Below are 16,187 nucleotides of genomic sequence, written 5' to 3'. Positions count from 1 at the left end.
AACCCTATCTACAACTGGTCTCGGGTTAGTACAACAAGTATATGTGTTAGAAGAAGTATCCTCAGATGAATGGTATGATGATATTGTTATTATTTTCTAAACCATAATTCTCCATCACACTTGAATTCTGTTCAAAAGTGTTCATTGAGAATAAAGAGTCAAAATTTTATGCTTCAAGGATCTATGCTATATAGAAAGAATCATGATGAGGTTTATTTAAGATGTGTTGGAAAGGAAGAGGCTGGACACATCATAGAGCATTTTCATAGTAAATATGGAACTAGTCATGGAAGTGGTTTGGCCATGGCTCATCAAATATCAGGAATAGGGTATTATTGGCCAACATTGTTTAAAGACACTTATGAACACATGAAGACATGTCACATATGTCAGATAGCTGCAATACGTGAAAGAAATCCTGCTATGCCACTACAACCTGTTATTAAAGTAAAACCATTCGCAAAATGGGGATTGGATTTCATTGGTCCCATCAATCCACCATCATTAGGACACCACCAGTATATCATGACTAGTACAGACTATTGTACTATATGGATTGAGGCTCAATCGCTAAAAAAATGCACAACAGAGGTTGTTATTAAATTTCTTAAAGAAAATATCATTACCACGTTTGGATGTCCCCATGCATTTTTATGTGATAATGGGCCAGCATTTAGATCCTTGAAGTTCTCAAATTGGGCATTTGACTATGGGATCACACTAAACTTTTCATCAAATTGCTATTTGCAAGGGAATGGATTGGCAGAATCAACAAACAAAAATCTATTGAGTGCAATGAAGAAGTTATTAGACAATAATCCTAGAGATTGGCATACATAGTTAAGATTTACACTTTGGGCAGATAGGATCAGAATAAAGAGTTCTTTGGGAAAATCTCCATATCATTTTCTCTATGGACAAGATCCAATTTTTCCTATCCAATTGAGGATTCCAACACTACAATTCATGCAAGATTTTATGGAAGGAGAAGATAGAGTGAAAACATGTTTGATGTAATTGTTGCACTTGTAAGAAAAGAGAGATGAAGCATTGGAAAAGTTTGCTAAACATCAAGGAGTTATCAAGAGATGGTTTGACAAAATGGAAAAGGTTAAAGAATTTCAAATTTTAGATCTGGTACTTCGCTAGGATAAGGCACATGAAAAGAAAGGTGGACATGACAAGTTTGATAATTTTTGGACAGGTCCTTACCAAATTTCTAAAATTTTGGGAGATAATGCATTCAAGCTTAAGACTCTAACAGGAAAGGAAGTCCAATTGCTCGTCAATGGGCAATTTCTCATGCATTATTTCTTCCCTTAGGTTTTCTTTGTGAAGCCTAAATTGTACATAGTTCGTCTAGGTTTTCCTTTGTGGTTTGTTTTTTTGTTTTTTCTTTTCTTTTAGTTAGGTGGGATTTTTGGTTTGTCTCCCCTCTCCTGGTTAGGATTTTTGGCTTTGCATAGTTTAGGTTTTCTTTCCCTTGTTTGTTGTGTTTTCTTCTTTCCTAAGTTGTCCTTCTCAGGTGGTTTGGTTTTCTTTCTTCTTTTGGTTTTGTCGTAGGTTTTGGCTTTTTCTAGGTGGCTCATAGTTGTAAGAATATCTTTTTGCAAGTGGAGTGGTGTAGTGATTTGGTTACTTCATCTGAAGATTTCACTGAGTTTTGTTTATTTCATTTCTTAGATAATTGTTATGAAGAGCATTAGAATCTTGGCCATCCTTCATATATTTTCAGTGGGTTAGAAAACATACTTGACTTGGAAGGTTAATCATACATTGTGTCTTGACACGTAAACTCTGAGGTTGCGACATATTTCACACTCTTAACTATTGTTCTAAGTCCATCTATGCGTCTTTGGGAAAGGTCATGATTTGTGAAAATTTTAAAATCTTGCTTCAGCACCACTGTAACTCCTAAACCCATGGTAAGATTCATTTCTTACAAGCCAAGAGAAAAGAAATAATTGAAATACCAATTCAAAAGGAATTAAAAAAAAAAGAATGATGAAATAATAAGATTGGCTTTGGGGGTACGTGAAAATATCCATAGGTGTTCTAAAGAATAATTCACCAAAAGTGGAGTAATCTCTGTTGGTTTTATAGCGACAACTCCGTTGGGGCTATGGATGCTTGACTGGTAGCAGGGCAATGTCTAGGATGCTTTTGAAGTCAAGAGGAACCAATAACTTGTCATGAACAATCCTAGGATTTTTGACTGATCTTGTTGAGCTGGAATTAATACATTTGCACACACTTAGGTTGTCGCAGATTAAATGTGTTTTGATCCAATATATGATTATTATCTCCTTTTGAGCTTGTTTTCTCTCTTATTGGTGACATAAGATTGAGAAACCAAAGATTTTGAGTTTGAATTAAGTTTTATCCTTGAAATGTTTGTAACATTTCACCCATGGAGTCACCAGATGTTGTGACAAGAAGCCTCACCCCACCCATGCTTGGGACCCCCCCCCCTCCCCCCCCCATGTTTTCAAACTTAGCCTCGCACCATGGATTCCTTGGTTTACTAGAGCATAGGTCAACTATCCACAGGGAATGGTCAAATCCTTTACTGCATTAAAAATACACCTTCCACAATCTTAGAGTGGGATTTTGCATTGATGTGAAATATCTCACAAAGGACAAAATCCTTCATTCTAAGAAAACCCTGCTCTCGCATGTAGAGGCGTAGACTTGGAGTGGATGTGGAAAATTTTATGTTGGGATAAAAATCCATGATTGCGGTTAAACTGCGATGCACACCATTTTTTTAATTTTATTTTTGGAAGTTTCTTATTTGCATATAAGATTGGAAATCCTGCTCCCCAAAAATTGTGGAGGAAAATTTTGATTTTCTTTGGGAAATCCTCGACAAATAGGTGAGAAAATTTTTGGAAGACTTGGAACAATTTGAAAAATCATTAAACATGGAAAGTGTGAGATCCACGATCACTCAAAAATCCAACCTTGGAGAAAAATGGTTGTTGCGAAATTCTTCCATCATGGACAAAATCCATGATCTCTCAAAAAATCCAACCTTGGAGAAAAATGGTTGTTGCAAAATTCTTCCATCATGGACAAAATCCATGATCACTCAAAAAATTCAGCCTTGGAGAAAAATGGTTATTGTGGAATTCTTCCATCATGGACAAAATCCATGATCACTCAAAAAATCTAGCCTTGGAGAAAAATGGTTGCTGTGGAATTCTTCCATCATGGACAAAATCCACAATCTCTTAAAAAAATTCAGCCTTGGAGAAAATTGGTTGTTGTCAAATTCTTCCATCATGGATAAAATCCACGATCACTCAAAAATTTAGTCTTGGAGAAAAATGGTTGTTGCAGAATTCTTCCATCATGGACAAAATCCATGATCACTCAAAAAATTTAGCCTTGGAAAAAAATGGTTGTTGCAAAATTCTTCCATCATGGACAAAATCCATGATCTCTCAAAAAATCAAGCCTTGGAGAAAAATGGTTCTTGCAAAATTCTTCCATCATGGAAAAAATCGATGATCACTCAAAAAATCCAGCCTTGGAGAAAAATGGTTGTTGCAAAATTCTTCCATCATGGAGAAAATCCACGATCACTCAAAAAATCTAGCCTTGGAGAAAAATGGTTGTTGCAGAATTCTTCCATCATGGACAAAATCCACGATCTCTCAAAAAGTCCTGCCTTGGAGAAAAATGGTTGTTACAGAATTCTTCCATCATGGACAAAATCCATGACCATTCAAAATTTCCATGAGCAAGAGAATTAGAAATCATGGAAGCAAAATTGGCTAAGTGTTGGAAATTTCTCCTTCATGGAAGCAAAAATGGCTAAGTGTTGGAGATTTGCCCTTCATAGAAGCAAAAATGGTGAAGTGTTAGAAATTCCTCCTTCATGGAAGCAAAAATGGCTAAGTGTTGGAGATTTTTCCTTCATAGAAGCAAAAACGGCGAAGTGTTAGAAATTTCTCCTTCATGGAAGAAAAAATGCTAGTGTTGGAAGTTTCTCCTTCATGGAAGAAAAACTGGCTAAGTGTTGGAAATTCCTCCTTCATGGCATAATAAATGGCTAGTGTTGGAAACTTTATCCTTCATGGAAAAATGAAAAAGGATTAACTGCTAGAAATTTCTCCTCCAGATCTCGAATTTCACCCTCTTCAAGTGTGTACCCAAGATTGGAAAAATGATTGATGATGATTAAAAAAGGGGGAATTCTTCAAAATGTAAGAAAAGGCATAATAGTGAATTGAAAGCATTTGAAGAAAAAGGAGGAGAAAGCTTTAGTTCTAGAAATTCAAGAAAGACACTCAAATTCAAAATTCTAGTACCAAGATCAAAGTACTAAGTGATCCAGTCCCAAATATTCAAGGTTCAAAGATCAAAGTTCAAATAAAAAAATCCAAGAACATGGGGAAGGAAGTTCAATATGAAGAAATTCTAGAGTAACATATTCATTAGCAAGGGATTCCAATCCATTTTAGGGAGATAAATTTCTAAGAAAGTACGTGGAAGACGAGAATGTTCGAAGAGAGATTTTCAAAAAAGTCAGTCAAAGTTGGATCTTAGTTAAAATGACGTAGTTGGAAAAGACTCAAGCTTACATGGCCTCCATCATCATTTCATGGCACCCAATTATCTTTGATGAAGAATTGAGGTCTCCAAGTCAAACTTCTATGCATTCAGAGAATGGAATCAAGAATAATTTATTCAATGAAAACTAAGCATTTATTGAGTAATGGACATGCATGGTGGATATTTATTGCACCCCACTCCTTCCTAAATGAATATGCATATTGGGCATTTATTACCCACTACAATAGTGGATTCCTTGTTGCATTAATGTAGATTCCTTTCCTTTGCCCTAACCCTAATTAGGGCTGATGTGGCACAATCTTGGCCATCCGTTATTATGATCATCCGAGCCACCTGTTGTAATTGAGGACCTATATAAAGGCCTCATTTTTCATTTGTAAAGGGAGGCTTTTATGAGATTGTTGCTATGAGCTACTAAGATAATGAAGTTTTCATTGGAGCTTGGTGAATACTTGTTCTGTCTTAGTGCTTGCTTGTTCTCCTAAATTTCTTCAATTAGATTAAGTTTAGTATAGTCAATGTGTGGTGATTAAAATGGAAAATATGATGGTGTATTGATGAATTCCTTAGGTTCATACTTTTGACGTTTTAGTGATTCTAATTTGTTGTGTAAAGTTAGCCTGAACCCCTTTCATGCATATGCTCAACTTTTATCATTCATATACATTGTTCTTTATGATGGTGTATGTGGTGATATGAAAATCTTTGGCATAACCCTTGAAGATTGTATTGGTTCATGCTTAGTTGTAGTATAACTTGGCGAAGCTAAATTCAGTAAATTGAAGAATTTGTCCACTATAGTACTATTTGTTGTTATCGCTACCCTTAGGATTAGAATTTAATTACTAAACCCTATTTTATTGAATTTTTGCATATTCTGTGAAAACTCCAAAAAAAGCACTTCATTGCAAAACCTTAAGATAGCTCCCACATCCAGTATGGCTTGAAATAAATCTAAAATAAACACGTAAAGCCCCTTGTGATCATCAAAAAATCACATCAACCACCAATCTTATCCACAGTCAAGACCTGGCATTGAAGGAACTTTGAAGTCATTGTATGATCTTCTAGCAATCTTAGCATACATGAGACTTTATTCAAGAGAGCATAAGATATTTTGGTATTTTATTCTACTGTTTGGTGGGTCATAAAACACACATCAACAGGTTTAGGGTTTGTTCCAAAGGTTGAGTCAGTTGTAATATTTTTCTAGAAGTTTGTAGATGTTTTGTCTTCTCAGTTAATAGTAGATTTCTTTAGAATATTGTATGCTTTCTTATAAAAGGCAGTATGTACTCATTTGAGATTATGATGGAATAAAATATAATACAATTTATTGTGCGAGAGCACATCGTATTGTTTGATGTCTTTGTTATTTTTTGTCTTCTACCCATCCATCAAGATTTGCTAGAACTTTTGAAGTAATTATTCAATATTTTTTTTATTTTCTTGAACAACCGACCGTGCACTTAACGAAAATGATTTTTCTCATTTAATGTAAAATATTTGCTGCATTTGCATTGATAAAATAGGTTCTTAGTTTCAAAATTTCTTTATCTTGATGAAGGAAAGATTGTTTCTTTATTAGAGATAAACTAGCTTATATATACTTCTATATATATTACGCCAAGAGTAATCATTCTCGAGGTGCCTATTTTCATTTAATCCCAAGGTTATTTTAATTATAGTTGGGATTATGAAAATGAAAATAGGGTTACAAATAAAGTTAGGGTTAGAATTAGGGTTAGGGTTAGGGTTAGATTTAGAAGTAGGATTTGTGCTAGAGTTAGAGTTAGAATTAGAATTAGAAAAAGAGTTGGAGTTAGAGGTAGGGTTAGAATTAGGGCTAGGATTATGATTAGCATAAGGGTTATGGTTACAGTTAGGGTTAGCATTAGGGTGAGGGTTATAATTAGTGTTAGTTTTAGTGTTAGTGTTAGTGTTAGTGTTAGGGTTAGAATTGGGGCTAGAATTGAGGCTAGGGTTAGGGTTAGGGTTAGGGTTAGAATTAGAGTTAGAGTTAGGGATCAAGTTAGAGTTAAAGTTGGAGATAGAGTTGGGGTTAGGGTTAGATTTAAGGTTAGGGCTGGAGTTAGGGTTAGATTTAGGGTTCGATTTAGGTTTAGAGTTAGAGTTAAGGTTAGAATTAGGATTGGGTTTACGATTAGAATTAGGCTTAGGATTAGAGTTAGAGTTACATATAGTGTTAGGGTTAGTATTAGCATTATATATAGTGTTAGGATTAGGATTATGGGTAGGATTAGGGTTAGAGTTAAGGTTAGAGTTAGGGTTAGTGTTATGGTTACAATTAGAATTAGAGTTATAATTGTAGTGAGGGTTAGAGTTAGAGTTAGAGTTAGAGTTAGGGTTAGAATTAGGGGTAGGGGTAGGGTTAGGGTTAGAGATAGAGTTGGAGTTAGAGTTAGGGTTAGAGTTAGAATATGGGTTTAAATTAGGGTTAGATTTAGGGTTAGAATTAGCATTAGAGTTAGAATTAGAGTTAGGATTAGAGTTATAGTAAGGCTTAGGGTTAGGGCTACAATTAGGGTTAGGGTTAGAATTAGCATTAGATTTAGGATTATAAAGGGTTTAGGTTAGGGTTAGGGGGAGAATTAAAGTTAGAGATAAAGTTAGAGTTAGAGTTAGGGTTAGGGTTAGGGTTAGCATTAAAATTAGAATTATCTAGTTAAAGTTAGAGTTAGAGTTAGAATTAGGGTTTGTGTTATTATTGCTGTTAAGATAATTTTTGGGTTACTAATCATATTATAGCTAATGTTAGTGCTATTATTACACTTTACCTTGGTGTTAGGATAACTGACAGGTTAAATTTTAATGTGGGTTAGTTCTATTATAGTGCCCATGATTAGTGCTATTGTGATACAAGTTATTAACCTTTTTAATAATGTAATCCCTCCCCCCTCCCTCTCCCCTCTCTCTCTCTCTCCCTCTCTCTCTCTAACTACAACCATTAATATCTTGCCCCACTATCTAAATATACCCTCTCTTTGTGTAGTCTCTAGTATTGCCCCTCTAATATGTCTCTCTAATCTCTAGATACACCCACTTATCTCTCCCACCCTACTTTCTAGATACTCCTCCTAATCTCTCTCTCCCTTTATGCTCTCTGGATACAACCCTAATCTCTCTCTCTCTCTTCCTGCTCTCTAGATACACCTCATAATATCTTTCTCTCTCTCTCTCCACATAAAACATGCCTCTATAAGAAACATAATATGAGCTCCTTCTTGTCTACAGATATGCTCTCTCTCTCTCTCTCTCTCTCTCTCTCTCTCTCTCTCTCTCTCTCTCTCTCTCACTCACACACACACACACACACATTGCATCATGTTATTTATCTCACTCTTTCTCTGTATCACATCACCTCATGTTAATTCTCTCTCTCTCTCTCTCTCTCTCTCTCACACACACACACACACATCACCTCATGTTATTTGTCTCTCTTTAAATTTGACTTCATTTCTAAAGTTTGTCCCAATTTATAATTTTTGTTTGTATTTCTATAATATAAAATCAAGTACATTTAATAGAAATTAATTATCTTTAATAGTTTTTTATACAATTAATAAATTTAGGTAAAATTTTATAATTTTTATATTTGATTTAAGTAACAATTTTATTATCTTTTCTTTTTTTAATATAAATATTATGTTAAAATTCATTTGTAAAATCTAAAATAATTTCTAAACTTCAATATTTTACAACCCCCAAAATCTTATTATTTTAATAATAAAATAAAATGACATATATAAAAATCTTTATTTTTAAGATTTGAAAAAATAATAAACTTTCATATAAAATGAAAACTGCAAGTGAAATAGTAATCAAAAAAGATTTACAGAAAGTTTTTCCTTTCCACTTTACAATTCATTACCAAATTAATAGAAGATTTTCAAAAGAAAGAGAATATTTGTGAAAATAAAAACTTTCTGCAGTTATCTCAAACTGTTATTACTAAGTTTTCCTAGATTTAGTACTATTCTCTGGATGAACTTAGAGATATTAATAATCAATATTTGTAATAATAAAATTAAAAACAGCATCAAGACTAAAAATAATTATAAAAAAATTAAAAATAGCAACAGCAATAATAATAAGAAAAGAGTAATTTCTTTCAGTGTTTTGTCTCTTCCATGCACCGTTTAATCTAATAGTCATGCACCAATTCACCGAATAAGGAAGAGAATGTAACATGCAGTTTGAACTTTGAGTTTTTAGAATCATGAATTTACGCATGAAATATGGAGAATCAAGCAGTTATAAATTATTAATCACAAGTTCTACAATTGTCTATATTTGTTATAATAGTAGATACATAGGAATCTTGGGCCAGTCTCATTTGATAAAATTAGATTAAGTACAAAGTTAGGCTTGATTGTAGTGTAGTTAAATAAGCATGTGAAAGTCCATATGAGGCATTTCTCAATATAAAATATGGCAATTGTAATCTATTTTAAGTAGACAAATTAATACAAAAAATAAATTTTTTCTCCATTCTCTTTTTGCTATAGCAATTGTGTTTTTGATAAGTGTTGTAACACGTTATATTTAACATTAAATTAATCTTTATTATTATATTTAACAGTAGTTTCAAACATTATTAAAAAGACTCTAAATATAACCAAATCACATAATCTAAGAACTAAAACATAAGTACCCATCACAGGAACAGTTAGAATGCCCAAAATTGTTAAAATAATTGAACCTGCAATTGCCATTACAGAAGCAATTTGTTCCTCCAATCTGTTATCTTTCTTAGAATAAAGGAGCACAAGAAAAAGTGAGATTGATATTATGAGTTATAAAAGAAATTTGAATGTATTTATAAGCATTTCTACTCAAAGATTTCCTATAACATTGTGTTAATACCATATTTCCCTTCTTTTTCAATTGTATTGCTAAGAAAATCACCATGGTTGCACTCTATATCCAGAGCAATTATCACATTGGACAAGTCATTCAGCATTGACATAATTATCCACACCATTTTCGAATGAAGAATCCCATAAAAATGCCACATGCTAGACATCGTGACAAAATTACAAATCGGTGGGAATGAGCTAGAACCTCTCAATTCGTACTTAACCAGATTAAACCACCGAAAGAATAGGTAGCAGGAAAGAACCTATAAATTGGAGCTACAACAAAGCCAATTCCAATTGCATATCCAGATCTAGAGTCATTCGCTTACCTTTAATCCATTCCCATTTAGTCCCAACAATGCGCTAATAGCGTCAGCAAGCTCCATGCATGAATTAGAAGAAAATGGATAGATCTGGCTAGGAAAGTACATATTGGACCAAAATATTTCAGAAATAGAAAAGAAGACACCCCTAAAACACTCCCATCAAGCACCATTAACAATGAAAAGTATTATAAAATATATAAATCTGATGCATGATGCTTCTGATGCAGGAGCATCTTGCAAAACTTTATTATTAAAAAAAAAAAAAAAAAAACAGAGAGAAAAAAAATTGTGGAGGAGAGAGAAAGAGACAAAAATAGAAGGAAAATAATAAAAATGGAAAAATAGGAAAAAAGGAGAAAAGAGGAATTTCTATTTTCAAGGTGCATAGGTGGCGTAAATAGAAAAATAATAAAAATAGTTGTTATTCCATTAATCAAGGTGCGTAGGTGGCATTTTAGAAGTTTGTGAAAAGATCCTTAAATCATGTATTTAATATTTTTTGGGTGCTTAGTTGTATTTGGGTGGGAATTTAATATTTATTTAAAGGTAGTTGTATTTACCTTTTATCCCACATTGGTTGTGTTTTTAATGTCTTGGGCTAGAAGTGCCTATTTAAGCAAGGCTTATTATCATTTGTAATCAAGTTGGAGAAATAGAAGCTCTTCAAGTAGAAGCTCTTTGTATGTAATCTCTTGTAAGGAAGTTCAAGAAATAGAAGTTCTTGCGTTGTAAGCTCTTCAAATGTAATCTCTTCTAATGGATTTCAACTATTAATGGATGCTTTATGAAGCATTTTTGTCATCTCTCTATCTCCATATTGTTGCATTTTTGGTTGTGAGTTGGTACGGGTGGTGTGGCCCTTTATCAGTAGTATCAGAGCGGGAGTTCCTGAGTGTGCGGACAGATCGCTGAACGTGAGGCAGTTTGCACCAGGACCTTGAGTTGGGTGAAGTTTGTGAAGAAGTTCTTGATTGTGTAGACAGAGCGCCGACTGTGAGGTAGTTTGCATGAGGCTCTTGTTTTGGACGAGATTTGTCTTCTGAAGACTTGATTATGGAGAAGAGAAAGAAGAAGATGACTTTTGTGATTGGATGGATTCTAAAGATTCCCCGACTTGAAAAATTTAGAGCAAGAAATCAACAATCATTGCTAGTTGATTTGCAAAAGCAAGTGAATGAATTAGAAGCTGAGTTGTGGAAATGAAGAGCATGTCACCAGAAACAAGATGTTGATAATTATTTGGATGTAGAAAAGAAAGATGATCCAGTGGAAGAGCAAGCGAATGAAGAAGAAATTATTTGTGAACCTAAAGTTGAAGAAAATGAACGAGAAGAGGAAGAGCATGAAGATGACAAGATTTATGAACCTGAAATAGATCAAGATGATTTGAAGATTGTAGGAATGGAGGAAGAGTATAGTGCCTTCGTTGGAGATCAAGCAAGTTGAGTAGTTGCATGCATTGTTGGCAACATGAAAGTGACAAGCAAAGATGACTATGTCAAAGAGGTAAATTTCTATGAATTATATGATGCTGAATTTCAGATGAGTTTGAAAGATATTGATAATGGTTTGCATGAGGATCTTGTTAGTCATGTATGGTATGCAAAGGAAGATTGGTATGGTGTTGCTGAGTTTATTACAGGCGTGATTAATTCAACAAGATTGGATGGGGATGAGAGTTATACTTGGATAGAGTTCATTGCGAAGGAGTATTTTCAGCAGCAAACATTTGTTCTGACTAGGTGTTGGAAAAGAAGAAAGAAGGAAATATATCGGCACCGGATACTTGTTCCAGCTATGTGTTGGAGGAAGAGAAAAAAATGTCAGTAGTGGCTACTTCATTTTGTGAATCCATTTTCACAAAATTTTTCCTACCATGGGAGTTAGATGCAGGAGCATCATGCATCAGCAAAAACAATGTGGAAGATTTGCATGTTGGTTTTCTTGTCCCTATTGAGGTAAAAGCTTGTGGTGAAGATGAAGATAATTGTATATCTTTCTTTTGGCGTCAAAGTGTGGGACACACTTTTCTATCTACCAAGGGAGTCTGATGCAGGAGCATCTTGCAAAACTTTATTATTAAAAAAAAAAAAAAAAAAGAGAGAGGAAAAAAATTGTGGAGGAGAGAGAAAGTGACGAAAATGGAAGGAAAATAATAAAAATGGAAAAATAGGACAAAAGGAAAAAAGAGGAATTTCTATTTTCAAGGTGCATAGGTGGCATAAATAGAAAAATAATAAAAATAGTTGTTATTCCATTAATCAAGGTGCATAGGTGGCATTTTAGAAGTTTGTGGAAAGATCTTTAAATCATGTATTTAATATTTGTTGGGTGCTTAGTTGTATTTGAGTGGGAATTTAATATTTATTTAAAGGTAGTTGTATTTACCTTTTATCCCACATTGGTTGTGTTTGTAATGTCTTGGGTTAGAAGTGCCTATTTAAGCAAGGCTTATTATCATTTGTAATCAAGTTGGAGAAATAGAAGCTCTTCAAGTAGAAGCTCTTTGTATGTAATCTCTTGTAAGGAAGTTCGAGAAATAGAAGTTCTTGCGTTGTAAGCTCTTCAAATGTAATCTCTTCTAATGGATTTCAACTATTAATGGATGCTTTATGAAGCATTTTTGTCATCTCTCTATCTCCATATTGTTGCATTTTTTGTTGTGAGTTGGTACGGGTGGTGTGGCCCTTCATCAAAATCAAATATATTTTGAATACAAATCTAAATCTAAATCAAACATGCAAGACTAAACTATTAAATGCAAGTCTAAATAGTTATGAACAGAATTCTAAATCTAAATGAAATTAACTAAAATTGAAATCTAAATCAAAGTAGAATATTATAACTAATTTTGAATTTCAATTTACATCTACATCTAAATCTAAATGAAAATGTAAATAAAAATAGAAATCTCACCTGCGAAAATGTTACTCCAAAACTTCAATCTACTCCTATTCAAAAACTCCAATCTAATCCTCCAATAACCTCCACCTCTTCCTTCTTGCAAAAACATAAAATGAAAATGAAATGAGGAGCCTTAGTTTTATAAATTCTGAGAGGCTCCTCATATCCCCCAATAGAGCTCTCTTCACATTCCACGAATTTGTTTCAAATTCCCCCACTCCCCACAAAAAATAAGTATGAATGTGCATGCAAAATTATATTTAACCAAAAAAAAAATCATATTGAAATTATTTCACCCCTAACTTTTTGGGCCCTACTTTTTCGGGTCCTATTATTTCGGGCCTATTAGTTTGGCCTTCATTTGGCTTCCTATTATTTCGGCCAGCTATTATTTTGAAAATTCTTTTTTAATATTTAATTTGGATGTTTGTAACCGCTCCCAATTTTTTTTATTGACGGAAAATCTTTTTTAGCATATTCTCATGCTGGATATTGTGATTGTATAGAACGCCTCTCAACGTAACCAGCTATTATTTTGAAAATTCTTTTTTAATATTTAATTTGGAAGTTTGTAACCGCTCCCAATTCTTTTTATTGACAGAAAATCTTTTTGGCATATTCTCGTACATAAATTAAAAGAAAGACTGTTTTTCTTTTTTTGATATAAAATAATTTCTGTATTTGCATAAAAATTTAGATCTTAGTTTCTCCCCTGAAATTTACTGCCTCTAAAAGAAAGATCTACCGAATCTCTACGAGAATTTTCATTAAAAAAATTAGATCCTGGTCTCATCCTTTTCATAAAATATTTACTGAAACTTTCCGAGTGCCTATTTTCAATATTTCTTTAATTTTCATGAAGAACCGAATCCGCGCGCAAAGGAAAGATCTTTCCAAATCCATTATAAAATATTTTCTGCATTTGCATTTAGAAAAGAAATTAGATCCAGCTTTCTCATCTAAAATTTCATGCCTATTCATGAAAGATTTTCTGAAACTTCTCACAAATTCTCATACAAGAATTTAAATCCTGATTTGACGGATTTTGAACAAAGATTTGCTGACGCTTTAGGTAAATTTCAAAAAAAATTAATAAAGTATTTTCTGGTTTCAGGGGAAGGCAATCAAGGTCATAATGAAGCTACCTTTACGCCTTGTTTCCACTCTTGGAGAACTGCCGGTTCTCAAGGTTTTGAAAGGACCGATTCTCGTCATCTTCAAGACCGTGTCCTCCAAGGAAGCTGTCCAGGAAGCCACAGGCGAAGGCCAGTCATCCGTAGAAATTCCTCCCACACGAGACGAGCTAGCAATCGCCTCCATTTCCAGCCTATACTCAGGCGGAGTTAAATTCCTTCCAACGGACGGAGACCTCACCACAATACACTTCGACCAGAAGACAGCCACGCTGTACCTTCCCAAAGTAAAACTAGATGCCAATTCAGAGGTAATTCTGAGAAACTTGGTTGCATTTGAAGCTTCGGCGAACCCCGGGGCTTCCATCTTTACTCGCTACACGGATCTGATGAACGGAATGATCGACAGCGCTGAAGACGTTGCTTTGCTCCGAAGCAGCGGCATCATTTACAATTACTTGGAGAGCGACGCTAGGGCTGCGAGCATGTGGAACGGCATGGGAAAATGCCTGAAATTGACGAAGTGTAAGCAACTGGATCATGTGATCGCTGAGGTTAATAAGTTCCACAGCAGGAGATGGAACGTTGCCGTAGAGAAGTGTATCGGAACTTATGTCTTTGGCTCTTGGAAATTCTTGTCTCTCCTGGCTGCGTTTATTCTTCTCGGTCTCACATGTTTGCAGGCCTTCTGCTCTGTCTATGACTGCAAGAAATGGTTTAACGATGCCGACTTTTTTGAAGAAGGGTAAAAGAACAAACATGTCCCCTTATTTATGTGTTTCAATGGCTACTTTGTGGCTGTACTTTCATACTGGTCCGGTAGCTTATAGGAACAAGTATGTACTTAGCTATGCAGTGTTTCGAGTTCCTGAACTGCAACTTCATAGTTCCTGAACTGCAACTTCATGATAATATTCGTTATAGAGGAGCAGTAGTTGTACTGTTTACTTTTGGAATTATATTATCTCATTTTAGGTATGGTTGTAGTATTATTAGTTCAAGTAGCGAGCGGCTTAAACAACACACACTAATGCTTCATTCCTAGAGTAAAAGTGTTAAATAGTCAAAGTTTGACTTACTTTTCCAAGCTTAATTCTAAAATATTATATATCTTTTCTACTTGTTTTATCATACATTGAATAGTCTATGTTGTGGAATGACTTTTTTTAAAAACAATTGGTGCTCCATTTTGTGGTTGACTCCTTTCAAATCTGTGTGTGATTTTATTGGCTTTAGCGATCGTGATCGATCTATTCACATTTAATGTTGGTTGTTAGAAGTGGTAGAGATTTTGAAGACAACAAAATCTTTTCTTTTTTATAAGTATGTTTTGTCAGTAAGGTGGTTAAGTAGAATTCATTATTTCTCCATAGGCAATAGGTACGATCTCTTTGATATTTCATTTTTTGCTTTTGCAAGTGGCAGATGGTAGGTGGAATTTGTTATTTTTTGTAGAAAGTTACTTCTTGCTTTTCCCATTTTTTGCTATAGCCTGGATTTTATTTAGCAATCTTTGTACACTACAAAATCCCCTATTGAACGTTGAATTGACCTGTACTGATTGCATCAATGTGAATGTCGGTTTCACAAGTTACAAATATAAAATTAACCATGGTGCAGGGTTATCAAATTTTGAGAGAGAAAATTCACGTGTTTTGTTCTTCTCAAGTAAGCATCTTTCGATCTTCTCATCCATTGAATTGTTCGTCTCAAAGTTTTGCTGTGCTTTTGCAAATTTTCTTTATGATCTTTTGAGGATGAGACGTTGTTCATCATTGCATCTTCTATTCTGCTAATTTGTCAAATTAAAATACTTTGTTAAAACTTAGATGGTGTTGTTTATTTCTCCTCTCTGTATATTTTTGTCACACTATGGAGCATTGAGATCAGTAGTTGTTACACTTTTTTTTGGCATTTGTAAATCATGTGCCTCTAATCTCATAAGTTTATCTAGAGATGTTAAATATAGATGTAATGGAAGGTAGGGGAGTCGAACATATAGTTCTTGCAGCTTTTTTGGTGGAAGTGTAGGTTGAAGTAGTTGTCTACCCTAAAATAGAGGTATTTGTCAACAGGAAACATCAAATTTGTTGTATATCGCTTAGGGTTCTCAACAAATCTTTTCCATTGACAACATTTCGTAGCATGTTTTTAAATTAGTATAATTCCCACAGTAAACCTTAAGGCTGAGAGGTTTGAATGGAAGAAATCAAAGCTTTTTTATACTTTTTTTTTACTATGCTTCCTTTTTTGGATATGTTTAAATTGACCATCAAGTATTCGTAGGAGTAGTCCATTCTCCCACTTTAGATAGAGCCATTTTCACTAGTTTAGATGTCTTATTAAAAACAACCTAATGTTTA

The 16,187-nt window shown here is 34.0% G+C and overlaps 1 protein-coding gene across 1 annotated transcript in view; it reads left to right on the top strand.

Moving 5' to 3' along the window:
• LOC149556221 (putative UPF0481 protein At3g02645) overlaps window positions 1-14,657 on the top strand; it is a 48,619-nt gene extending 33,962 nt beyond the window's left edge. Inside the window, exon 2 of the mRNA XM_089785819.1 lies at window positions 13,799-14,657. Coding sequence (XP_089641945.1) covers window positions 13,799-14,573 — 775 coding nt within the window. The 3' untranslated portion in view covers window positions 14,574-14,657. The remainder of the gene's footprint in view (window positions 1-13,798) is intronic.
• The last annotated feature ends 1,530 nt before the right edge of the window (window positions 14,658-16,187 follow it).

Source organism: Cupressus sempervirens, chromosome 5 (assembly GCF_028749045.1).
Source record: "Cupressus sempervirens isolate cs-2001-9-10 chromosome 5, ASM2874904v1, whole genome shotgun sequence".
In the NCBI taxonomy this organism is placed as follows: Eukaryota; Viridiplantae; Streptophyta; class Pinopsida; order Cupressales; family Cupressaceae; genus Cupressus; species Cupressus sempervirens.
This window is presented reverse-complemented; position numbering and strand designations above follow the sequence as displayed.